At 35.6% G+C, this 26,884-nt stretch overlaps 1 protein-coding gene across 3 annotated transcripts in view; it reads left to right on the top strand.

Moving 5' to 3' along the window:
* LOC119511112 (GPI ethanolamine phosphate transferase 1) overlaps positions 1–26,884 on the top strand; it is a 146,773-nt gene that overhangs the window by 16,661 nt on the left and 103,228 nt on the right. For all 3 annotated transcript variants that reach the window (XM_037805542.1, XM_037805543.1, XM_037805541.1), the window contains exons 8-11: positions 4,085–4,125; positions 7,660–7,719; positions 11,484–11,576; positions 12,306–12,361. In XM_037805542.1, the coding sequence (XP_037661470.1) occupies positions 4,085–4,125; positions 7,660–7,719; positions 11,484–11,576; positions 12,306–12,361 (250 nt within the window). The remainder of the gene's footprint in view (positions 1–4,084; positions 4,126–7,659; positions 7,720–11,483; positions 11,577–12,305; positions 12,362–26,884) is intronic.

Raw genomic sequence — 26,884 nt, forward strand, 5'->3', positions numbered from 1 at the left:
GATTTCTAGACCTTGCCACTGGATATTTGATTCTATAAGGCTGTGTGGGGCCTAGAAATTTTCTTTCTAAAACCTTCTCCAGGAATTCTGACTCACAGCCAGTGCCATAGAGGACTCTTTGATTTATATAATAACAGTTCCTTAGAATCTGTTTCTATTAAAAATTTTTTTTTATTGGAGATAATTCACATACCACAAAGTTCACATTTTTGAAGTATACAATCCATTGGTTTTTTAGTATATTCACAAGATGGTGCATCCATCACCACTAATTTCATTCATCTCCAAAAGAAACCCCCTATCCATTGCAGCCCCATCTATTCCCCCTTTCCCCCAGATCCTGATAACTGTTAATCCATTTTCTGTCCCTATGGATTTGCCTGTTCTGGCCATTTCATATAAATGGAGTCATACACTGTGTGGCTTTTTGTATCTGGCTTCTTTGAGTTGGCATAATGTTTTCAAGGTTCATCCATGTTGTAGAATGTATCAGAACTTCACTCCTTTTTATGGGTGAATAATATTCCATTACGTATATACAACATTTTGTTTATCCTTTCATCTTTTGATGGACATTTGGGTTGTTTCCAGTTTTTGGCTATTATGAAACGTGCTGCTTTGAACATTTGTGTACAAATTTTTGTATGTACATATGTTTTCATTTCTTTTGGGTGTGGAGTGGAATGGATAGGTCATATGATAACTCTCTGTTTAATATTTACAGAATTTTTCCAAAGCTGCTGCACCGTTTTATATTACCATCTGCAATGTATATTACCCACCTTCAGTTTCTACATATTCTCACCAATATGTGTTATAGTCAGTCTTTTTTGGTTATATTAATTCTAGTGGATGTGAAATAGCATCTCCTTTTGGTTTTGATTTGCATTTCCTTAATGGCTAATAACTTCATTTGGGTATTGGCCATTTGTATATCTTTGGAGAAATGTCTAATTCAAATCCTATTTGTCTTTTTATTGTTTCATTATTAGAGTTCTTTATATATTCCTGGATACTAGGCCCTTACATAGGTATGATTTGCAAATATTTTCTCTCATTTAGTGCAGTCTTTTCAATTTCTTTATACTGTTCTTTGAAGCACAAAAGTTTTTAGCTTTGTGTAAGTACGATTTTTCAATTTTTATTTTGGATACTTGTGCTTTTGGTGTCATATATAGGACAGCATTGCCTAATCCAAGGTTATGATCATTTACACCTATATTTTCTTGTTAGAGTTTTACAATTTTAGCTCATATTTAAGTCTTTGATCCATTTTGAGTTAATTTTATATGTCAAGGGAGGTATAGGGGTTCATCTTAATTGTTTTGCAGGTGGATATCCAGTTGTCCCAGCACCATTTGTTGGAAAGACTATTCTTTCCCCCATTGAATTATCTTGGATTCCTTGTTGAAAATTGTTGACCATAAATGTATGGGTTTATTTCTGGACTCCCAAAAGATTCTTTTTTAAAAGTCGGTAAAGGACCACAAAATGCTTTTCTTTTTATTCTTATTTCCTTTGATAGGTTTATTATAACTGTTTTTATTCATGGAGACATTGAAATATATTCATGATCTTTGTAAAGAACCATGTAGGGTACTCACTGATATCATTATGACATCACAGTATTTTTTTTTTTTTTAGCGTAATGCTGTGTTTTTAATACCTTGTTTATTTTTTATGTTCTCTAATGTTGAAAATAAGTTGATTTTCTTTTTTATGGTAGAATAGTGACTCCTATGCATTTTGCTTATTTTCTCAAAAGTGGGTAATAGCAGTATGCTGGAGCTAACTTATTTTGGCTCACATGAGCGAATTGGCAAATATTCAGTAAACTGACAATGGTAAGAGTTTTTGTGCCACAGAAATGGGAAAATGATAAAATCAAGGGATTTTTTTTGTTGTTGGTTTGTCTGGTTTTTTCTCTTCTCGGGGAGCCAGCTGTTAAACATTTACCACCACATCATTGCTGGTAATCATTTATCAAGACATTTAAAAATTAATTAATTAATTAAAATGGGAGGTAAAGTAAATAATGATAAGATAAATAAGAAAAGTAAGGTTTCTTAGAGATAAGTCATAAATTTTTTTTGCGATTTTCCAACCTAACAGAGAACATACTATAACAGTTACAAAATTCACAGTATCCACAAGATATATCCATTAGATAAAGTGCTAGATATGGTTCTGAGATATTTATACTCTGGACCCGCATGAATGCAGAAGAGCACAATCAGTAATATGCTCAAAAACATATTTTCAACAAATAGTGGTACATTTTTAATAGGGCTTTTCTTATAAAATTGTCAGTAGTTGTTGAGTGCATCATGCCAAATTGCAGGTCCCCAAGGGACATTTGACAAAGGGCCAGATATTTCCGGATTTATTTAAGCATAAAATGAAAAGAATCTAGAGTACTTTCTTTTCATCTACTTTATCTATTTGGTATAGTTCTTGCTTTCACAGAGCTTACCATACTAGTAGAGACAATAAAATTATAAACAAAAGTTATAGATTATGGTAACTGTTCTGAAGGAAATTAGGGTGATAATGATAAAACAGCTTAGAGGAGGTAGGAGTGGGCTTCTTATTTTCCCCACTTTTCTATTGAGATATTCAGTAAAGTAGGTAAAGTGCACTCATCTTAAACGTACATACAGCTTGAGGAATTTTACATGTGTATACCCTGCATAGACACCACGCAGATCCACATATACAAGATTTGCAGTACCCCAGAAGTCTCCCTCGTGGAGTCGGTTACATTTTGTAGGGTGGGCTAATAGTACCTCTGTTTACAATATTCACAATGAGCCAGTCATATGAAAGACAGCAAAAGAGTGTTACAGGCAGAGGGAATAGCAAATGCAGAGGCATAAAATGGAAAGAGCTTAGCTTGTTCGAGGAACAGAAGCTAATGTGGCTTGAGCACTGTAGGTAGGAGGAAACCATGTTGAGAGGCTGGAGAGGTTCAGCCGGGGATATCAGGGGCTGTGGTAAGGAACAAATGAATTCCCAGTACATTGCTATGTCCTTAAAGGGTAGTAAGTAGAGCACTGCCAGGATTCCAGTTTGTTGTAGGTAGCTGACTTTCTGGCTGCTCTGTGGCAAGTGGATTAGATTACGTCTAACTAGAAGCTAGGTTAAAGAGTATGTTTATACTTGGGAGATATAACTTTATTTAGGCATCTGATTTGTCAGTGAATTAATGATTTAGAGTCACATGACTTTAAGAATCATCACAGAAGGAATGTATTTTTTTTCTCATGTGAATTTTGATTGTCATAAGTTATAGAGAAAGGGGATAAACATACTTTTCTTCCTCTGGTGATTATTGTGAATTTTTTGTAACTGACTAGAAATCATAGAAAATCCCAGTAGAAGCAGGAACATATTTTTAAATTTTTTAGATTATTAAAGGAAATTCTATTGTAAAAATAAGTTAGAAGACTTTGGTAATATATCCTAAAGCCGTAGTATATCCTGAAGACATGGTCATAGTCACCAGTTTTGATTACTGTTTACTGAAATATCCGACTTTGTAGAGAGATAGGTAAATGAAGTTATCTCTGAAGGCAGCTTTAATAGTGATATACTATTTTAACACTGTTGTGTTAATGACTGTTGGGGTATTGGAGGTACAGTTTCAAATAGTTTGCAAGCAGCTTCCATTAAAAAAAAAACTTTTTGGATTGTCTTAAAGGACTATCATTTGCCTTAATAACTCTCTGAAGACAATTGTAATTAGTTGTGATCATGCTGACAGTTGTTAATTGTGCCCTTTACCTTCATCTTCCCTTTTCTAACTTTTTGATGTTTGAAACAGTTATCTCCAAAAGAGAATTTAAGAGTTTTAATGTATCACCGCAAAAAACATGAAATATTTGCTTTCTGGATATTATTTTAAATTTCTTCCTTAAAAATATGCACTTCTGCTTTCTTGAGTACCATTTTAATTCAAACTTGGCTTAAAAGATAGAAATGTTTTTAGTACTTATGTTTTTCCCTCAAGCGTTGCCCATTTATAATAATCAAATGTTTTTTAAAAACTCCATCATCAGATCCTATGTCTGATTTTGCCTTTCAGAATGGAAATTGGAGAACTGGAAGAGACAAGATGTCAATCAGGTATACATTTCCAACTTAATCAAAAATTTAATTTTATCTCTATAAGAAGTTTAGACAAATCTGAGAAAATAGATGTATTAATAATAATAATATAGATTTTCTAAACATTTCAGTTACCAAAGGAAATACTTTTTTTAATTCATTTTATTGAGATATATTCACATACCATGCAGTAATACAAAACAAAGCGTACATTTGATTGTTCACAGTACCATTACATAGTTGTGCATTCATCACCAAAATCAATCCCTGACACCTTCATTACCACACACACAAAAATAACAAGAATAATAATTAAAGTGAAAAAGAGCAATTACAGTAAAAAAGAACACTGGGTGCCTTTGTTTGTTTGTTTTTTTCCTTCCCCCGTTTTCCTACTCATCCATCCATAAACTAGACAAAAAGGGTGTGGTCCGTATGGCTTTCCCAATCACATTGTCACCCCTCATAAGCTACATTTTTATACAGTAGTCTTCAAGATTCATGGGTTCTGGGTTGTAGTTTGATAGTTTCGGGTATTAACTGCTAGCTACTCCAGTTCACTAGAACCTGAAAAGTGTTGTCTATATTGTGTGTAAGAGTGCCCACCAGAGTGACCTATAGGCTCCTTCTGGAATCTCTCTGCCACTGAAGCTTATTTCATTTCCTTTCACATCCCCCTTTTGGTCAAGAAGATGTTCTCCATCCCACAATGCTGGGTCTACATTCCTCCCTGGGAGTCATATTCCACGTTGCTAGGGAGATTCACTCCCCTGGATGTCTGATCCCAAGTAGTGGGGAGGGCAGTGATTTCGCCTGCCAAGTTGTCTTAGCTAGAGAGAGAGGGCCGCATCTGAGCAACAAAGAGGTATTTGGGAGGAGGCTCTTAGGCACAATTATAGGGAGACCTAGCCCCTCCTTTGCAGCAGCAGTCTTCACAAAGGGAATACTTTTAATTAAAAAATGTTAGCACAAGAAGTCTTTCTTGTGGCAAAATAAAAGAGCCTCAAGTGAAACTAAAAGAAGACTCCGTCTACATGACACTGGATAATTAAAGAATTGTTGTGTAAATTGAAATTTGCATGCCTCTTAAATTTCTGTGATTTCTTATCATGGTTGCCTTGCTTAGTTACTTTCAGCACAGATCAAGAGTGTAGATTACTCAACTAGAAACCCTCTATTGCAGGAAAATGCGTGGTCATATCTGTAAATATGAAGCACAGAATTGTCATTGTTGAATGACTACTTAAATCACTTCACTGTTTGGAGATGGCATTATTGGCATTGTTGGGATATGGCATCCAAAGTGGCAGGAGTATCTTGCCTTTTCTAAGTCACCTCACAACTGACATTTTTAGTGTGGTGGATACACCAAGGTCTAGGGTCTAAGGGTCTAAGTTCTGCTATTGCAGAAGCTTGATTTTTCTCGACATAACATGAACAGTTTCTTCTCCCTGGTTGATGCATATTATACAAGTAATTGTGAAAATGTATAAAATCAGAATGCTAATTTATTAATTTACAGTGGGAAATCACTATCAAAGGGACAGGAATAACTGAAGACCACATAACAAGAAATCTTTTACTCACAAACAGAGTGGATCATAACCAGAAATTGAATGTGAATTTGGCTATTGCTATCTGAATACACGAAATCTGTTAGCTTATACTCCTGCATTCAGATCTGCATTAGGAGATGAGAATTTCTTTATTCATTCTTTTTTTTTTTCCACCAACATGGTTGTGCATCTGCAGTGTATTTAAACACTGTGCTAAGTGTAAGGGCATAAAAGCAGACATAGTTCCTGCCCTGGGAGCTTACAGTTTAGGGGTGAGACAGACACTGATCGAATACTCGTACAAATAAATGTAAAATTACAGCTATTATAAGTACTACAAGAGGCCTGTGAAGCCATGAGACTGTAGAGTGGATGTAGCTGGTAATGGTATTATCAGAAAAGGCTTCCTGAGAAATTGAGGATAAGCTGACTGAAGAATAAGCAGAAGTTGACCAGACCAAGGTGGTAGGAGGAGGGCTTTCTAGGCAGAGGGAATGGCACGTGCACAGAGCTGTGGTCAGACAGTACGTGATATAGTAAAGGATCTTAAAGACAGCTGATGTACAAAGCAATCAAGACTGGTACAATGTGAGGCAGAAGAAGGTAGGCACCAGACCACACAGGGCCTTATGGATCTTACAGACTTTATCCTAAGAGCTTGGGGGAAGTCTTTGAAGTTTGTGAAGCCTGGAGAGTGACATGCTCTGATTTTTTGTGAAAAGATTCCTCTGGCTGCAGTGTGGAGAACAGATTGGAGGAGGCCAGAAGCAGATTCTGGGGAAAGGAGAAACTGTTTAGGAGGCTTTTGGTTTCTGGGGGATGGTACTTAGTAAACACAGTCCTGTAAACACAGTCCTGGTGGTAAAAAGTAAGAAGGATTGAGAGCCTGGGACCAAACTGGATGAACTCCAACTTTAAATGGGGGACTGACTAGACAAGCTGTCTGTAAAGGAGCAGCTAGTGAGATTGAAGAACTCAGCAGAGCAGGGTGGGGTGACAAGGGCAAGAGAAGAGGGAGTTTCAAAAAAGAATGTTGTACATAGTGCTGCTGAGAGGTTTAGTAGTAAAATAATAACTACAATGTCAACAACAGTAGCCACCATTAATTGCATGCTTACTATGTGGCTGAAACCTTATAAGTTATATCTCATTTAATTGTGTCATAACTCTTTAAGGGAGAAACTTTTATTGTTATTTTTAACTGTTAAGGAATCTGAGACATTGGAGTGGTTAAATAACCTGCCGAAGGTTTTATAGATTATAAGCAAGGATTTGAAACTGGGTATTCTGACTCCCAAGCCCTTTACTACCTGAGAAATTATAAGGACTAATAAAAAAACAATCAATTTTATTTAGAAAGTGGAGGTTGTTCTCTTAGGGAGGGTAGTCTATGGTATGACGGGGTCAGAGCAAGTTACAATGGGCTGAGGAGTGGTGGGGAGATGAGGAAATGGAGGCAGAAAGCATGAACAATTCTTCTGAGAAATTGGACTATAACGGGAGATAATAAAATGGTATTTGGAATCTTTTGCCTAAAGAACCTCTTTGCTGGCTTATCTCTTTCCTAGACTTCACTGTTGACAAAACCTCCTTCTGAGAGATTCTTTCTTTAGTTAATGTATGCATTTTCTCCAGTTAAAGTCCACTGTTGCTATTCATCTTTTGTCCAGTTAAGGCATCCTTTTGCATAATACTGAAAAACTGTTATATAAAATGGCCAAGTTCTTAGCTAATAGAATAAGTAATTGATTCTTTGTAATAGGATGTTTTACATTTGGGACCTTTAATGGTTTCTTTCAAAATTATTTTTCGTTGGTTCATGTACCTTTCGATAATAACAGTTTTAGAGTTCAAAATCTGTATGTGTTAAATAAATGTTTTGAAGTTAATGGGTTATAGAAAATATCATGGTTATATCCCAAAGTATAGTTGGATTAATCTGATTTCCTTGTTGATACCTGTAGACTTCATAGTATTGAACTTTTTCTGTTTGTAGGCTGATATTGCACCATTGATGGCTTCTCTTATTGGAGTTCCCTTTCCCCTTAATTCAGTGGTAAGGAGTAAAATTTTATTATCAATTCTCAGTATAGAAAAAATTGCACAGTAAAATTTACACTTTTATATGTATTTGTTTCTGTATAATCTTTGATTGCATTTAAAACTGTGTTTTCCTGTATATTCCTTTCTACACGTAATGCTTCTTGATTGTGAATGTGTCATTTAAAACATGGAGGGCTAGCCTAGTAGCTTTTATTTATTTTTATTTTCTAAAAGTCTCTATAAACTTATATCTTTATATTTTAGTTATGTGATGAGAATGTATAAATAACTTTTGATCGCAAGTAGTTAAAAGGAATTTATTGAACAGATACTGAAGGTTTGCAGAATCAAAGGCATACCAAAAAACCAGGCTTGGAAATGGGCAGGAACCAAGAGAGCTCTGGAGATCAGGAAGAAGGAACCACAGTCATGGTCTTGTGTCAGGGCTGGTTTGCTCAGGACACCGACACCAGGAGAGAGTAGCATCACGCTTAGTTTTGGTCCTTGACCCTTAAGAGTCAAATTCTAAGTGATGACCATTTGGCTGGCTAGGCCGGGTTATCTGTCTACTCTTCAATAAGGGAGGGCAGGACCCTTTATTACAGATCTACTCTGCTATAAGCAGTGGGGAAGTTTCTCAACAGGACATGTCAGTGCTGTTAAAAATGGGAACTGGATACCTAAATGCCAAAAAACAAAAGCTATCCATTTCAACCAGACCCTTTTTATTTGCTCTTCAAAATCAAACTGACTTTTGAAAAATAGTCATCTTTTTCAGAAACTCTGACAAGTAAATATTACTCCAGTAGTCATTTGTGTGTCAGTATAACTGAAACAAGTTTCACCAAAAGTTCCTTACTCTCACTGTGCAATATACTCTCATATTTATAATTATATCTTTTTTTTTTTTTTAAAGAATGCTGAGTGTGACCCACCATAGTTATTACACCAGCTAGTAATATGCTCCTTGTCTGGCTTTAATCAGCACTTTGGTTTTCGCCTTTTTGAATATTATCTATTTTCTCCTTTATTCTTGGCTATGATTATTCATTTCTTTCTTGGATTAATTATACTTACCTTACCACTTTTAGATTTCTACTTTTTATTTATTTTTTCATTACTTGCCATGCTGTCTGCTTCTGCTCCAATCTGTGTCTCTTCCATACACTTTCTGAACTGCTCATTTTAAATAAACTCTTAATTTACGGGAGTGTAAATTTTGATACTCATCTGTTAGATATCTTTTACTGAGGCTCAAGAGCATGATAGTTTTCAACTGCACGTCCCAGAAAACTCTATTTAAATCTGGCTTTAAAATTAAGTTATAAATTAGCTCACATAAGAGGAAATCCAGACTTAGGTGAACTTCAATCTTGGTAGATACAGCAATTCAATAGTTCTACCAAGGACCATATTTTTTTTTTATACTTAAGCCTAGTTCCTATTGTAGTGGTCAGGAACAAGACAAGGATGCCTGCTGTTCTAGTTTGCTAATGCTGCTGGAATGCAAAACACCAGAAATGGATCAGCTTTTATAAAGGGGATTTATTTGGCTACACTGTTACAGTCTTAAGGCCATAAAGTGTCCAAGGTAACACATCAGCAATCCAGTACCTTCACTGGAGGATGGCCAATGGTGTCTGGAAAACCTCTGTTAGCTGGGAAGGCACGTGGCTGGCATCTGCTCCAATGTTCTGGTTTCAAAATGGCTTTCTCCCAGGACACTCCTCTCTAGTCTGCAGTTCCTCAAAAATGTCAGTCTTCATTGCTCTTGGGGTGTTTGTCCTCTCTTAGCTTCTCCAGAGCAAGAGTCTGCTTTCAAAAGCCGTCTCCAAAATGTCTCTGTAAGCTGAAGCTCCTCAGTTCCAGTGCATTCGTCAAAGTGTCCCTCTGGGGTGTAGCAGCGTGCTCCTTCTTTCTGATCTTATCTAGTGCTCCCACCCTGAATGGGCGGGCCAGCACCTCCATGGAAATTATCCAATCAGTCATCACCCACAGTTGGGTGGGACACATCTCCATGGAAACACTCAAAGAGTTACAATCTAATTAACACTGATAGGTCTGCCCACACAAGATTGCATCAAAGATAATGGCGTTTGGGGGGACATAATACATTCAAACTGGCACAGTGACCTTACGCAAAACCCTTCTCTGGGTCTTGGACTCTTCAACTATTAAGTGGGAATAATAAATCTAACTTACCTCACTGGTTTTTGTTTGGAAAAAATATGATACACAATACATTGCCTAGAGTGCAAATGTTTCATAGAGCTGGTGGTTAAGACCTTGTTCTTTGCAATCAAAAAACCTTAAATTATAATTTAATGAACAAATGTATTCTGGTAAGATATGGTGCCTTGTGCTGTGAATCAGAAAAGGTTTGAAGGAGATGATGTTTAGGGATTGTGCCAGTTTGAGTGTATTGTGTCCCCCAAATGCCATTATCTTTGTGGTCTTGTGTGGGGCAGAAATTTTGGTGCTGGTTAGATTTGTTGGAATGTTCCCCACCCAGCTGTGGGAGATGATTTTGATGAGATGTTCCCATGGAGGTGTGGCCTCGCCCATTCAGGGTGGGCCTTGATCAGTGGAGCTATATAAATGAGCTGACTCAGAGAGAGAGAACTCATGGAGTGCATCTGGGAGTGATGTTTTGAAGAGGAGCAAGCTTGCTAGAGAGGAACGTCCTGGGAGAAAGCCATTTTGAGGCCGGAGCTTTGGAGCAGGCGCTAGCTGCCTTCCTAGCTAACAGAGGTTTTCCGGATGCCATTGGCCATCCTCTGGTGAAGGTACCTGATTGCTGAGGTGTTACCTTGGACGCTTTGTGGCCTTAAGACTGTAACTGTGTAGTGAAATAAACCCCCGTTTTATAAAAGCCTATCCATCTCTGGTGTTTTGCATTCTGCAGCATTAGCAAACTAGAACAGGGATAATAGGGGGAAAGGCAGAGAAACAATTTATCTTTGAGTATTTGGCTAGACACCTTACATATATGAGCTCATTTAATTTTCACAACAACCCTGTGCTTTCCATTTTCTGGAAGAAGAAACAGACACACAAAGGTGGTAAATTATGTAAATGGGAGAGCAGCCCAAGTGCTACAGAATGTGCACCTGCCTCAAGAGACTTGAACTCTGGTTGAGGAAAGGTCTTTTGTAAGGAGTCAGTAATTTTAAAATAAACAACAAAACTGTCATTACATTGTGCATTCGGCCAGGTGAGGCAAACTTCTACCTGCCTTCATCATGATGATTATGTTATCTCCAGAAATGATTATGCTATCATCGTAGTTACCTTTTTTTCCCTAGAGCAGGATATCTAGCATACTCCGATCCTTATTTTGTTCAAAGTGCTTTTAAAATGTATTTGGTATATTTATATGTTAATAACAAAGGAGGTTTTGATATTATCCCTTCTTTTGTATTCTAGTATTATATTTTGATTGGTAATGGTAATAAAATTTATAGTGTAGCATTACAGTGTACTAATTTGTGTTCTGGATTCAAACTGCCTGTATTTATATCCCAGCTCCACCATTTGCTATTATTATGTCCTCTGGAAAAGTACCTAATCTTTTCTGTGTGTCAGTATCACGTGCACTTTGTGAGAAAATCATAGAACATCTTTCAGTTATGGTTTTAAAAAAGATTTTTCTTAATTCTAGTGATTTATTGATTCTTATGTCTTATCTTTATTGCTTCCTTTGTGAGTCTCTTTTGTTTTATATGAATAGCCTGAGCTTTGTTGATACTAATATTAAGTCATTCTTTATTATTGCAGGGAACCCTACCTGTGGATTATCTTAACAACACTGATCTCTTCAAAGCAGAGAGCATGTTTGCAAATGCAGGGCAGATTCTTGAACAGTTTAAGGTAAAAAAAGACACATAAAAGCAGAAAACAGTGCAATTTTTTATATAATTAATGAATTTTTAATTGTGGTAAAGAAAAACTGCAATTTAAAAGTCAAATATATTAAGTGAAATAATTTAATTTTACTTTTAATAAATGATTTCCTATAATGAATTATCTTTAAGTTTTGTGTATTTGACTAGTGTCATAAAGATTCACATTTCTGAGGTGCAGTTTCCATAAGTCAATTTGAGAGTGTAGAATTACCTTTAAGGCATGTCCCTAATCTGAAGATCACCACATATGCTTATGAAGACTAGCTGCTAAGTCTGTATGAGAATGCGATTTGTCCCATAGAAGTAGAAATAAAGATTGCAATATTTCTTGTTATTCCATTTACATTATCGTATACATTAAGAACTTAAAGGCATGGGCCTTTAACTGAAAATTTGGTTATTCTTAACACTGTTAATACAGGTTGACATTTTTTTTTTAAGAATTATATTTAGTACAGTTTTAATTGCATTACAGTATACTATTTTGCAGGCTTGGCATGCTTAAGTCTCAGCTTAATATTAAAGTTCTCTTTAAATAGTTATGAAATAATATAATAACAAAATTCTGTTTACTTTCAAAGTCCTTAATCATCTCTGAAGAATCATTTTAATTGATGTTTCTATTTCAAAATGTAACTGATTAATGTTTTTCTTGTTTATAATAAAATAGAATGTTTTCATATTTGGTTCCCAGGTGAAAATGGCTCAGAAAAAAGAAGTTACTCTACCATTTTTGTTTACACCTTTTAAGTAAGTCTCCTACATTTTTAAATTTAACTTGAAGAATTTTTCATTGAGGTTGATGTTAATAAGATAGGTTGGTTTGCTTAGAAAGTCTTTTTGTGTATTTTAGTGCATACTCCAAATTGGAAATCTCTTTTATTACTTTTGTTTAAAATTAGCCAGATATTAGATACCTCTGAATAGCTGGTAAAGGGGATTGAGGGGTCGAGAGAGACTTGAGGAACATTAGGGAGATAAATTCAGCAGGGTTTGACTGGTTGGCTGGAAGGTGTGGGGGCAGTAAGGAAGAGGAAAAGAGTATGATTCCCTGGCTCTTGTCTTGACTGATTAGGAATATATTGTTACTATTATGGATTATAGAAAGAAGAGCTGGTTTGAGAGGCAAGAATGAAGCTACTGAGTTCAATTTGCATTTTAAGGTATCAATTAATTAATTGTAAATAAGAGGCTGGATGTCAGGATAGAAATGTGGGTTGGTTATGAAGATTTTGGAGCCATTAGCACAAGGATGGTGTTAACACATCTTTAGGTAAAGTAGGAGGTCTCTAGTGGGAATGTGGAAATAGAGAAGAGAAGGACAAAGATAGAATTCTGGGAGGCATTTATACCTGCCGGATGGGCAAAAAGAAGAGTGGACTTTGGTGGGCAGCAGTGTTCGCTTCCCAGATCCCAGGAAGATGGGTTTTCCTTGAATCAGGAAAGGGGAGATTTGAGTCATAGACTTGTCTGCCACTAAAAGCCTTGTATGTGGCCTTGGGCAGGTTTACACAACCTCCTTGATACTAGTCATGTTCAGTTAGGAAGGATTTTGCTTTTGACGGGAATGAATAGAAATTGTTTGAACTATGAGTCTTGATGATATATATCTTAAGGATGTGACTAAATTATTTCATTGTAATTATTTTTGACATCTTATGTAGCACTAGTGTGGTAATTATAAACTAGAGAGGCTTAAGTGTGCATTGCCTTCTCAGTATTGTTATATACCTGGGTGTTTGGTGGGTGTGAGTGTGAGTGTAGGTGTGTGTGTAGGAGAGTAAAACTAGGACTTTGTAAGTTATGATCATACTAAATAAATTTTCCTAAATATATCATTAGGATATTATATCATATACAGCTGTTATACTAATTATAATTTCCTTTTCTTATAGTTTAGTAAACCTGGGATTTGCCATTGGAACTGGTTCTGAGGATGTATTCATTCTACCATTGAGAATATTAAACCTGTTTACAAAAAATGTTTAGATATTTCTGATTCAGCATCTGCTTGTAGTGTGTGTTCATCCTTTATTCAAGAAATTTTTGTTGATTGACTATTCTGTGTATTGTGGGTATAGCAGTAAATAGAATAGTTAGTCTTTGCAGTTGTTTTATACTGTAGTGGTGTAGACTGACTATAAACAAATAATCCAGAAAATACATTATCAATATGTAGTATACAGAAAATATATAGGATGTTGAGAGTGAGAAAAACCAGTAACTTTAGACTAGCCACTTTGGAAAAACTGATTAGGGAGGGACTCCTTGAGGAGGTACACTGAGTTGAGAAACAAGCGAGAGAATGAAACAACTGTGAGTAAAACAAACGTAGTACATTTTAGGAAGAGAGAGCAGCAGGTACCAAAGCTCCAAGGTGGGAAAAGGACTTGGTTTTTGAGAACCTGAAAGGAGATGAGGCCAGACTGGCTGGAGTCATGTGGGGAGGGGTGGTAATGAGACTTGAGGTCCATGATATGCATGAGCCAAATCATGCAGGGATTTTAATTATTATAAGTTGAGATCACTTTGAGGGAAGGGGTATGTGTTAGCAAAAAATGTTGGAACAGTCAATCGATACAAACAAAGAAGAAATGAAAGAATTTAAAAACAGGATAATTTAGCTTTGCAGTATTAGTTCCACATAAAAATGAGGGGAAAAGATTATTCTTGGTTATAGTTAAAGATGTGAAGGATCATAGTTACAAACTAAATTTGTTCCAGCGACTTTTCATCTGTTGGTCTGTGCGTCTGGTCGATAGGTCCTTGGGGCCTGCTGCGGCCCTGGGCTCTGGGCACTGGTTGGAGAACACTAGGCCCTTGCCCGCTGCAGCAGTTCCATCAGGATAGGTGGTGTGGTTCTCCTTTGGCACCTTCAGCAAGGGGCTCATGCTCCCACTGCCCACTTTCTTCCACTTGGCCTGGTGGCAGACCATGAACTTCCCTTACTGTGATGCTCCTTGTCCACCTGAAGGAATGTATCTAGAGCCTCTGCTAACTTTGTGTCATCCAGGGGCCCAGCAGGATGGCTGATTCCTACCCACTGGCTCACCCACCCTTGAGCAAAGGGATCAGCCCTGCTCCCAGACTTGTCTCACTAAAAATCACCATTTCCTGAAAGCCTGCAGTATGATTGAAAAAGCTTAAGTGAAAAAAAAAAATAGACTCCTGAGGAAATAGATAATTCAGGAACAGAAAAGAACTTAAAACTATCAAAACCCTCAGAAATTTTTGAGAAACGACGTGTCTGTAAAACAAAAAGCAGAATGGACTTTAGGAAATGTTAAAGGACACGCAGTGCATTTTTTTTTTTTTAAATGGAAAGGAAGGGCAACTAAAACTTATGGGGAGATAATCATACAAGAATGGTTAAAATCAGAGACAGATCTTCCAAGTTAGAATACAGAGTAAAATGAAATGAATTTTAAGCAATAGATGGATTAAGAAGTTGGAGAAAATTAAGAACAAGATGTAGGAGGCATACATTTCTTCTTCCCCCTAAAAAAGCAATGATGATCAGAAGCTTCAAGGAAAAGCAAACATATCATATTGTGCAAGAAAAGTGTGCTTTCAAGTATGAAGCAACCTCAGATGTGGCGTGATTAACAACAGTTACTGGGAGTGTGAGAGAGGCAATTCATTTAAAATTGGCACATGATCAAGGCTTTGAAGACATAGATAGGAAAATCCAATCAGAGCATAAAGCTTTGCTTTTCAGTGAACAGTATTTAAATAGTCATAATAATGTAAATATTGATTTTTTCAGTTTTTAGAGTCAATCTCTCAACAAAGCAGGGAAGACTTAATAGTGATTACAGATTAGAATGCAAATGTTACCAAACTTGACAATATATAAGTGTAGTTAACAGATTGTAGGGCAGAGTGGGGAGGAAGTGTAAATGGAATCGTAGTGGTGCTATTATCCACATGAAATAGGATGCAGAGATTCTGTCTGTAGTTGTGAGAATAAAACAGAGGATTAGGTATCAAAGTATTAAAGGGACCAAGGTAGCCAACAAAGGAGTTAAAAATAGTGATATAACCATATCGTGGGGAAAGAGAGCCAAAGAGACAGCAAGGGAGTCAACAAAAATCACCTTATGTTATCAAACAAGAAATGGTAATAAAAACTTAAGAAAATGGAGGTAACGGCCACAGTAACTAAAAACTGACATGTATAAAAGATTTTTGTCTCTAAGTTGGGGAACTGAGAAATGAGAACAGGGCAGGGATTTATTAATTGTCATTATATGCCTTTCTGTAATATTTGACTTTTTTAAAAATATATACATGCATTTCTTTGATAAAACTTAAAACATTTAAAAAGAGGAAACAAAAAATGAATAGCTATTCTGATTATTGGCATGAATCAAGTAGAATAACTAATAGGTAAAAAAGATTCTATTCATACTAGAAATAAATTACCCAGGAATAAAATATAAAAAGTGTATATTGTGGAGAAAATAATGAAATTTTACTTAAGTTAGGACATAACAGAAGATATAAGTAAATAAATGATGGGTATCAATGCTCAATATTATAAAAACGTCAGTCTTTTCCAAATTACTTAAAAATACAATATAGTCACAAAAGAATTCTTCAAGATGTTCTAAAATTTATATGGAAGAATAAATACATAAGAATGACTTAACTAGTATTGAAAAAGAAAAACAAGATAAGAGATTTGCTTTACTGGATAGCAAAACACATTCCAAAGGTAATAGAACAATGTGGCATGGTGCAGGATAAACATAGATTAGTGGAACAGATTAGAGAGTACATAAAGAGACTAGTGTCTCTATGGAATTTGGTTATGATTAAAGGTCGTATTTCAAATCAGAGGAGGGAAGAATTGTATTGGGAAAAATAGCTATTCATTAGGAAAAAAATAAGACTAGCCCCCCCCCACTTCACTTCATTCACAAAGCTAAATTCCACATTGATTAAAGAAAATATTTGAAAGTATTAGACCTTTAAATAAAACAGAAAAATGCAAAACTCATTTCGAAAAGATGAATAATATGATTACATCAAAATTAAATTATTTTATTTTATAAAATGGACCATAAAAAAGTTAAACATGTGTCAGATTTGGAAAAAATATATGCAAAATATATAGCAGGTTTTGTAATTTAATAGAATATATAGAAAATCGTATATATCAATAAGAAAAAAATAAATGACCTTATTGAAAACAGGCAAATAGTAACTGAAAATTCACAAAGGAGAAAAAACAAATGGTCCATAAAATTATTAGTAGACGATCTACCTCACAATAATAACTAACATTTATTGCCTTTACTGTTTGCATGGCACTGTTTTATGTGAGCTGTGAGGTGGCTACTGTTGTGACCCCCATTTTCAGAAAAGGAAACTAAAGCACAAAGAAGTTAAATAATTTTGCTGCAGTTAGAGCCTGTAAGTAGCAGAGCCAGAACTCGAAACCGGGTGATCTGGCTCCAGAGTTGTGTGCTTATGGAAATCCACTCCTTAAATTCTGTTCTTGGAAAAATACTTTTATGTGTGTAGTATTGTTTATTAAAGAGATAGCTGGAAACTACTTAAAAGCCCATCAGTAGGGGGAGCTGTTAAATTAACAATGGTAACATCCTTATTTTGAACTAGCATGTGGCAGTTTGAGAAGAATTAGGTAGATCTATACATATTTACATGGGAAAGTTTGTAAGATGGATTGAATGAAAAAAGCACCTAACTGCATAAACAGTGTGATATCAATAATCTTAAAAATACATTATACTACTGCTGGTGCACTGTGTGACTGCATGGAAGAGGTCTGAAGGGCCATGTGCCTAACTGATAGAGAACTTTGGTGAGGATACTAGCTAGCATTATAATAAGAATTTATTAATTGATTGTGTATTAAATAGGAAAAGAATGCTAGAGCCAAGTGGGATACTACATTGAAAATGAGTGGCTTAAGTTGTGTTCAGTTTTTTTAGAAAGGTATTTATTTTTACCTAAAACAATGATATTCCTCTTTTGACATATTTTGGGGAGCATCAACTAATGTTCATTCTGCATTACAACTCTTTAATCTTCAGTATACCAGGTAAAACAGTTATCACCATTTACCATCTGAATACCATGGATGACTCTTTTTTTGTTTTTTTTAGGATTCAAAACTAAAATTTTTATTTTTGTCATTTATTCAACAAATGTTTATTGAAGATATCTATATGTTAGATAACTTTTGCAGATGAGATACAGAGGAAATAAAGCAAACACCCCAACTGACGTCATTTACTTGAAAGTCTAGTGAGGAAGAAAATACTTACTAGAGCATTTCTAACAGGTGCTGGACATATATGAAGTAAGATAGGGACATAGGAAAAGGGAAAAAAATTTATGTGTATATATATATTATATATATATATATATATATGATATATATATCTAATAACTCTAACATAATTACTTCATTTGCTTTAATGGATGACTCTTATAGTTCTCCAACACAATGAATTTTTTCCTTCTCTACATTATCTAATTACTTTTATATACATATTCAATGTTAGCATTGTCCACTTACAAACTGCATCAAGTAAATTCTGTAATATAAATATCATAAAAGTTGAAAGGATGCTGTCAACACATCCTTTTAGCAAAATGGTCTGGTTTTTGTTCCAAAGTATTGTGCGATGAAATCCTCTCCTCTTGAATGAGTAACTGAATAAGAATACACTATTTCCTTTTTGTTCTCAGAATTATATTGTTAACATACCACTTCCTATGTTTGAGAAAATCCATCTAGGAGACTGACATCTGAAGATTCATAGTCTGAGATTTTACCTGCATGATCATTTTCACCATCATCACTAGATTTTCAGTTAATACATTCTCTGTTATTCTTTCATTGCCTTATTTAGTTATTTCTCTCACAGTTTGAGTAATTAATGAATAATATAATAATTATTAATTGTTAACAATGTATTATATATAATATATAATACAATATATGATACAATTAATACTTAATATAATTAATAACTAATAATCATTAATAATGTAATAATTTATATGGATGATGAAATAGCAAACATTTCAAGATATGGGAAAAATAAGATCTCTAAGATCCTATAATGTATCAGATTTGTAAAAGGGTCCAATGGATTTTTATGGTAATTGTATATCCTATTTTATCTATCCTATTTTTAAAAAAATAAGTAAAGTTTTTGTTTGATGTTTTGAAGACCTCTAAGAAAGAATAAAAGGTATGAAATACCCATTCTGACAAATAGTTAAAATTGCTCAAAAAAGAAATTAAAAGTTAAAATTGGGTCGACCTTGATGATATGCTAAGATATGACCAGCAGGTGGAGCTACATGACTAGGAGACATAAAATTTGACTATATTTGGAGAACCTTGAAAAGGAGGAAAAAACACTTTGTATTGGGAAATGTACACCATAGAGACCAAAGTGGGATAATAAAAATTTTAGAAGAAAAAAAAAATTCATGTATTGAGAAAAAACAAAAGAGATCTTTTAAGAGTTCTTTTAGAAAAAATGGTAACAGGAAGGAGGTACTGAACCTTGCCAATTTAAGTAAAAATATCTGTTATAAACTTTTATTTGAAAATCATTATGTAAACTCAGGAAACTCAGAGAAATTAAAAAAATTCTCAAATATATTTTTTTACTAAAATTGCAAAAGATAATTTTAGTCCTTTTAATATATTTGTCTTTTTTAGGCTGATATAAAGTTCCTTCCTTAGACCAAGTTTTTTTTTGTTTGTTTTTTTTTGTTTTTTTGTTTTTTTGTTTTTATTAAATTCAGTTTTATTGAAATACATTCACACACCATACAATCATCCACCTTAGACCAAGTTTTGATACTAGTTTTAATGTGAACCTTTATACCACTTCTCCGATTTACTAATAGTTTACAAGAAATGTAATTTTCTGCTTCAATACTGAAATTCATTTTTTAAAAAAGAACATTATAGATCACCTATATACATAGGAAAATAACATTCATTTGTTCAGCTTGACAAGAAAGATGATAGTCCTGTAAGATTCAATATCATTGATCAGGCTAGAGGAATGCAAATTATTCTAGAAATAATTTTTAGCCTGCTTTCTCTGTCTTATAGCTCCTTGAAATATTTTTCCCTTTAATCTAAATAGACATTCTAAATATGAAAAGGTTTGTATCATCACTAAAATAGTAAGCCACATGTAGATGCACGTGAAATGTTCTTTGTAACAAAACTCAGAATAAGTAAGATACAAGACTTCCATTAGAGCAGTGTTTTAAGGAGGTCTTGTCCTCTAAATACTAATTCACCCTGAAGAATTGATGATAAAAATTCTTGATAATCCTAAAACAAGGTTTACTTTCTTCTACAATGTTAAGTAACCAAAAGAAAATGGAATAATATCAATCACATCAAAGAAATGTGCACGGCTAGGACAATGCCCATTTCCCCTTTTCTTTTTGTTTAAGCATAACATGTTGATTATAGATTCTTTTGAAACTTGATGATTTTGATACGAGATTTAGCCAATAAAGGACATTTCTTCTCACAGACTAATACATAGAAATGTTGTGTATCAAGTGTATTGCCTTTCAAATCAGTTATCTATTTGTTTATTCATATTTGTAACCCCACAGTGATTAAGGGGAAAACTAATAATGGAAAAACCTTGACTCTTCTTTTTGGGCAGAGTGAATTTTGGCAGGTGATAGGAAGGTGTATTTGTTTCTTAGAGCTGCCATAACAAATTATTATAAACTGGGTGGCCTGAAACAACAGAAATTTATTGTCTCCCCGTTCTAGAGGCTAGAAGTCTGAGATCAAGATGCTGTCAAGGCTGTGCTCCTTCTGAAGGCTGTAGAGAAGAATCCTTCCTTGCTTCTTCCTGGCTTCTGGTAGCTGCCCAGTCCCTTGCATTCCTTGGCTTGTAGCTGCCTCATTCCAGTCTCTGTCTCTGATATCTCTTGATCTTGGTCTCTGTGTGTCTGTCTCTACATCTCCCTCTCCTGATAAGGACACCAGTCATTGATTTAGGGTCCACCCTAATCCAGTATGACCTCATCTTGACCTGATTATATCTGCAAAGACCCTATTAAGGGTCATATCACAGGTACAAGGGAGTACGACTCAACATCTCTTTTTGAGGGACACATTTCAACCCATAACAATTCACATTTGTTGTCATTTTAGCCATTGTGTGGAAATCATCAACAATGCTTCAGTCATTCACTTAACCAATGTTTACTGTATTCCTACTGTGATCCAGGCCCTCTGCTGGATGTTGGAAAATGCAGTGGACATAGTGCCTGCCTTTGTGGTTCTCAAAGACTGTTGGGAACATACAGAGGATGTAGCAATAATTGCAATGTGTGTGATAAGGGATAGTTCAATGTGGCATGAGGGGCAGTTTATTTTTATGAGAACATATAGCAGGAGCACAAAACCCGTTGATGAGAGAGAAAAATTTATAGGAATCGGAGAAGTTAAGCAAGACAGCTCCAGTGAAGAGGGCATCGGGAAGAGAATTTTGTATTTGTTGGTGCTGCCTCAGAGAATATTGTGAAATAGAGATTCCAGAAGCCTTTAAGCTCAGCACACTTCTGAGGTAGTAACAGCCACTGTAGCTCCTCTCTTTAACTTGAAACAAAACACTGTGGACTCTCATGAATCCTGAAGTAGGAAAAGAACGTGAGACACGAAGTAGGAACGCATGGCAGTGATGTGCTGGCATGTGCGATGTGCTGGTATGTGTTTAGCTGTGGCTCGGGTTTTTGAGGGGGCTGAATGGGAAAGACCTGATAAGTTACATTTGCCATTTTCTGTGGTGTAAATACTCTCACTATGGCCAATTTCAGGCTAACAAGTTGATGCCTCTTGGAATTGGGAAGGTTTCTGCACAATCAGCTCTTGGGAGCCACTGAGTAGGCTTTGGAGCACTACTGATGGAGGGTCAGAATGATGTAAGGAGTTGAGATACAGGGAGAGCATGCATAGGATAGAGAGTTAATAGAAATGCTTTTCAATATTGGTTTTGGATTGCCCCTTGAGAGTAATATTGCAGGGAATTTGGAAAAAGATCTTTGTTTTAATAATGTTTCTTTATGAATGACTTCCTATTTATAAGCCAAATATAAGAAATTTAATAGTTTTTTTTTTTGCCTTATGTTTTTTCATGTTAGATACATTAAAGAAAGTGGACTGGCAAAAGGGACAGTAAGTCTAGATGTGATAATGAAATATAGCCTTTTAGAAATGATGAGGCTTAGAAAATGTAGTGAATATTTTAAACATTTTATTAGAATATTTTATTTTAATGACTCAGAAATACACCTTGGTAATGCAAGAACAAAGGAGAAATTTTCCCCTATATCTGCTTAAATGAACTCTTCTACCTTTCTTTTCTTTCTCCTCAGTCTCAATTGCCACATGTGATCTTCCAGCTGTATCCTGAGCTATAATAAGGTGTATTCTCTAAGGATTGTGTCCTGATTTTTGAGTAGGGTACTTTTCTCTCTACTGATCTCTCATGGACCCCATCTGTTCTAAGTTCCTTGTTTAAATGTAAAATACCTCTTGTGGCCCAGTGGTTTTAACTATGTGCTAGCTCTGTGATCTGGTCACTTAGGAGTTTCTTTGGCATTCCTCCTGCCTGGCCTCCATCCGTTTCTTTGTTTATACTCTTTTGCCACAAGCAAATCTCATCATCTCCAAAGATAGTTTCTCTAAAAGTCTTCAATTTGCCACAATATTGACAAGTTTCTGATAGAAAGGGAAGAATATAGGTAATTTTCCCCACCCTTAATTTTGAAATTCAGAAATTTTACTCTTTTGCTGAAATGTCATGGATGGTATTTTGGTTTTTATGTGTGATTTAAAAAAAAATTCAGAGACAATTCTTATAGGAGTTATTTTAAAAGAAATATGAAATGTTTTTGACATTAAAAAAATTTGATTAAAATATTTCAGAAGGGAAATCTTCTAAACCTAGAGTTAGAAAGTTAAATAAGGATATTTACATATTTATTGATATGTTTTCCATGTGCATTCCTGTTCTTTTTTTTTTTTTTTTTTTTTTTTTTTTGGTAATTAAAAAGATTTAAATTGCTAAACAGATTTTCTGAAAACTTCTTGTCCTAAATAAGAATCTGCTTTATAGCACAGAGGTGAGTTGGGTCACCACAGCCCAACATAGGGAAGGAAGCTTTTAGAATTAGTATTTATATGTGTATTTTAAATTGCCAGCCATTCCTGTCTTCTCGTTTCACCATTAAAACAAAAGTTCACTTGTGATATTTGTTACAGCTTGGGCAAGTGTTGTGAGCAAAATGCCACAGAGTGTGGGACACACAAAAAGTTATGCAATATTTGCATGATGGGCAGTCTGGCAGGAAGTAGACAAAGAAAAAGATTAACCTTTAGATAGTAATACAGTATTCAAGAAGCAGTTCCCATATCTTATGGACAATTTAAAAAAATAAGGTTCTCAGAGTGAGATTATTCTCTGATTGGAAATTTAGATTGGCTCTTCAATTAGTGATTATATCTAAAACCTTACTTTATGGGAACTGTTTTTGAAATGCTTTGAAGTTATCTTCACAACAACCTTTAGAGTTAGTGTCTTAGTTTCCTGACCGTTAAAACAAATACTGTACAGTGTGTTGGCTTAGTTAATGGGAATTTATTGGCTCTTGGTTTCAGAGGCTAGACAGCTTTCTTCCTCCCTGAGTCAGTATCTTTTGGGTGGCCAGCAATCTTCGGGGTCCTTGGCTTTTCCATCACATGGCAGTGCACATGGTGACATCTTCTCCTTTCTCTTCTGGGTTCCGTTGACTTAAGCTTCTTGTTTCTCCCATGGCATTTCTCTCTGTGTGTTCAATTTCCTTTGCTTATAAGGACTTCAATCATATTGGATTAAGGGCCACCCTCATTCACTTTGTTCACATATTCAGGGTTATAACCTCATAATAACCAATGACATATTCAAAAGTCCTATTTACAAATGGGTTCACGCCAACAGGAAACCAGGGTTGGGACCTGAACATATCTTTTCTGGGGGGTATGATTCAATCCCCAACATTCCTCCTGCTGGACCCCCAAAAGCATCCCATATGCAAAATGCATTGGTTCCATCATGACATCCCCAGAACCTGAAGTCTTTTCAGTAACAATGCTAAGTACAAAGTCTCATCAAAATCATTTATGGGTGTGGTCTGTCCTGGGGCAGAATTCCTCTGAATAATGGACCTATGAACTCTAGAAAACAAGTTATCTGCTTCCAATATATGGCGGTAGTACAGGAATAGGCTAGACATTCCCTTTCCAGAAGGGAGAAATTAGGAGGAAAATAGGGGTCAGGATCCCAAAACAAGTCTGAAACCCAGCAGGGCAAATTTCATTAGATTTCAAGGTCTCAGAATCATCTGTGGATTGATGTTTTGTCCTCTGAGTCTGCGAGAGTACTGTGGCCACGCTTTACCCAAAACTGGGGTGGAGGCTCTACCGTCTTTAAGCATCAGGATGCTGGCCAGGCTATCCATGCATGCAGGGGCACAGACCTCACCCTCCCTGAACACTGGGATGGTGGGTGAGCTTTCTGCGGAAGTCAACATCTCTGCCACTACTGGGGTGGTGACACTCCCTGAACAACGGGGCACACATCACTTCTTTTTATGGCTGAATAATATTTCATTGTATGGATATACCACATTTTGTTCTTCCATTCATGTGGTACTTGGGTTGCTTTTGGACATTGTGCATAATGCTGCTATGAACATTGGTGTAAAAATATCTATTCAATTCTTTTGGTATATGTATTCAATTTGTATATATATTCAATTCTTTTGGATATATACCTAGAAGTGGGATTGCCAGATCATGTGGCAATTCTGTATTTTACTTTCTGAGGAACTGCTAACCTGTGTTCCACAGTAGCTGTACCAATTTACATTCCCACCAACAATGTACAAGGGTTCCTATTTCTTTTTATCCTTGCTAGCACTTTTTATTTTCCATTTTAAAAATAATAACCATCCTATTGGATGTGAGGTGGCATCTCATTGTAGTTTTGATTTGTATTTCCCTACTGGCTAATAATGCTGAGCATCTTTCATGTACGTATTGGCCATTTGTTTATCATCGTTGGAGAAATATCTGAGTCGGTTTGGGTTTGTTATGTCCCTCAAAATGCCATGTTCTTTAATGCAGTCTTGTGGGGTCGGACGTATTAGTGTTGATTAGGTTGGACTCTTTGGATTATGTTGTTTCCATGGAGATGTGACCCACCCAACTGTGGGTAATACCTTGGATTAGATTATTTCCATGGAGGTGTGGCCCCGCCTATTCAGTGTGGGTCTTGATTTAATCATTGGAGTCCTATAAAAGAGCTTACAAACAGAAGGAGCTAAGAGCAGCTGAGGGGCATTTTGGAGAGAATCTGAGAGACTTTTTGGAGATGGCTGCTGAAAGCAGACTTTTGCTGATACTTTGGAGATGCTAGCCCAGTGTTCGCTCCAGAGAAGCTAAGACAGGACAAATGCCCCAAGAGCAACATTTTGAAGACACACAGGAGCTGAGAGAGGAGCTGGAACACAACCTGGGATCAACAGATGCCAGCCACATGTCATCCCAGCTAACAGAGGTTTTCTGGACGCCATTAGTCTTCCTTCGGTGAAGGTATACTCATATTGATGCCTTAATTTGGATACTTTTATGGCTGTAGAACTATAAATTTGTAACCAGATAAACCCCTTTTATAAAAGCCAATCGATTTCTGGTGTTTTGCCTAATGGCAGCATTAGCAAACCAAAACAATGTCTATTCAACTCCTTTGCCCATTTTTTAATTGGTTTGTTTATCTTTTTGTTGTCAAGTAGTAGGAGTTCTTTATATTCTTGATATTAAACTATTATCAGCTATATGGTTTCCAAATATTTTCTCCTATTCTATAGGCTGTCTTTTCACTTTCTTGAAAATGTCCTTTGATGCACAAGTTTTTAATCTTCATGAAGTAAAATTTATATTTTTTCTTGTGTTGCTTGTGCTTTTGGTATAAAAATCTAAGAATCTATTGCCAAACCCCAGGTCACAAAAATATTGCCCCATGTTTTCTTCTAAGAGTTTTATAGTTTTAGGTCCTAGATTTAGTTCATTGATCCATTTTGAGTTAATTTTTGTATTCAGTGCAAGGTAGGAGTTCACTTTCTTTCTTTTCACGTGGATATTCAGTTTTCCCAGCACCATTTATTGAAGAGACTGTTCTTTTCCCTTTGAGTGGACTTGGCATCCTTGTCAAAATCAGTTGACCATAAATGTGGATTAATTTCTGAATTCTCAATTTGACTCCATTAGTCTGTATATTAGTCCTTATGCTAGTACCACACTGTCTTGATTACTGTACCTTTGTAATAAGTTTTGAAATTGGGAGGTATGAGTCCTCCAACCTTGTTCTTCTTTTTCAAGATGTTTTTGACTATTTGGGGCCCCTTACTCTCCTTTGTGAATGTGGTGGTTGGCTTTTTTCATTCTACAAAGAAGGCTGTTGGAATTTTGATTGGGATTGCATTGAGTCGCTTTGAGAAGTGTTGATATCTTGACAATATTAAGTCCCCCAATGCATGAAGACAGGATGTCTTTCCATTTGTTTAGTTCTTTTTAATTTCTTTCAACAATGTTTCGTAGTTTTCCATGTACAAGTCCTTTAAATTCTGGATTAAATGTATTTCTGAATATTTTATTTAGTTATTATTGTGAATGAAATTGTTTTCTTGAATTCCTTGAATGAAATTGTTTTAGTTGTTATTGTGAATGAAATTGTTTTCTTGAATTCCTTTTCTTGAATTGTTCGCTGCTGGTGTATAGAAACCCAACTGATTTTTGAGTGTTGATTTTGTACCCTAGCACTTTGCCAAATTCACGTATTAGCTCTAGTAGCTTTCTTGTCGATTCTTTGGGATTTTCTCTATAGTTGGAATCATGTCATCTGTTAACAGAGATAGTTTTCTCTCTCTCTCTCTCTTTTTTTTTCCCAGTTTGGATGCTTTTCATTTACCTGTCTTGCCTATTTGCTCTGGCTAGACTTCCAGTACAATGTTGAATAGCAATGGTGAAAGCAGACATCCTTGTCTTGTTCCTGATCTTAGAAGGAAACTTTTCAGTCTTTCACCATTGAGTATGATATTAGCTGTGGGCTTTTCATTTATGCCCTTATTGTGTAGAGGAAGTTCCCTTCTATTCCTAGTTTTCTGAGTGTTTTAATCAAGAAGGGGTACTGGATTTTG

This window comes from Choloepus didactylus, chromosome 16, assembly GCF_015220235.1.
Source record: "Choloepus didactylus isolate mChoDid1 chromosome 16, mChoDid1.pri, whole genome shotgun sequence".
Lineage (NCBI taxonomy): Eukaryota > Metazoa > Chordata > Mammalia > Pilosa > Megalonychidae > Choloepus > Choloepus didactylus.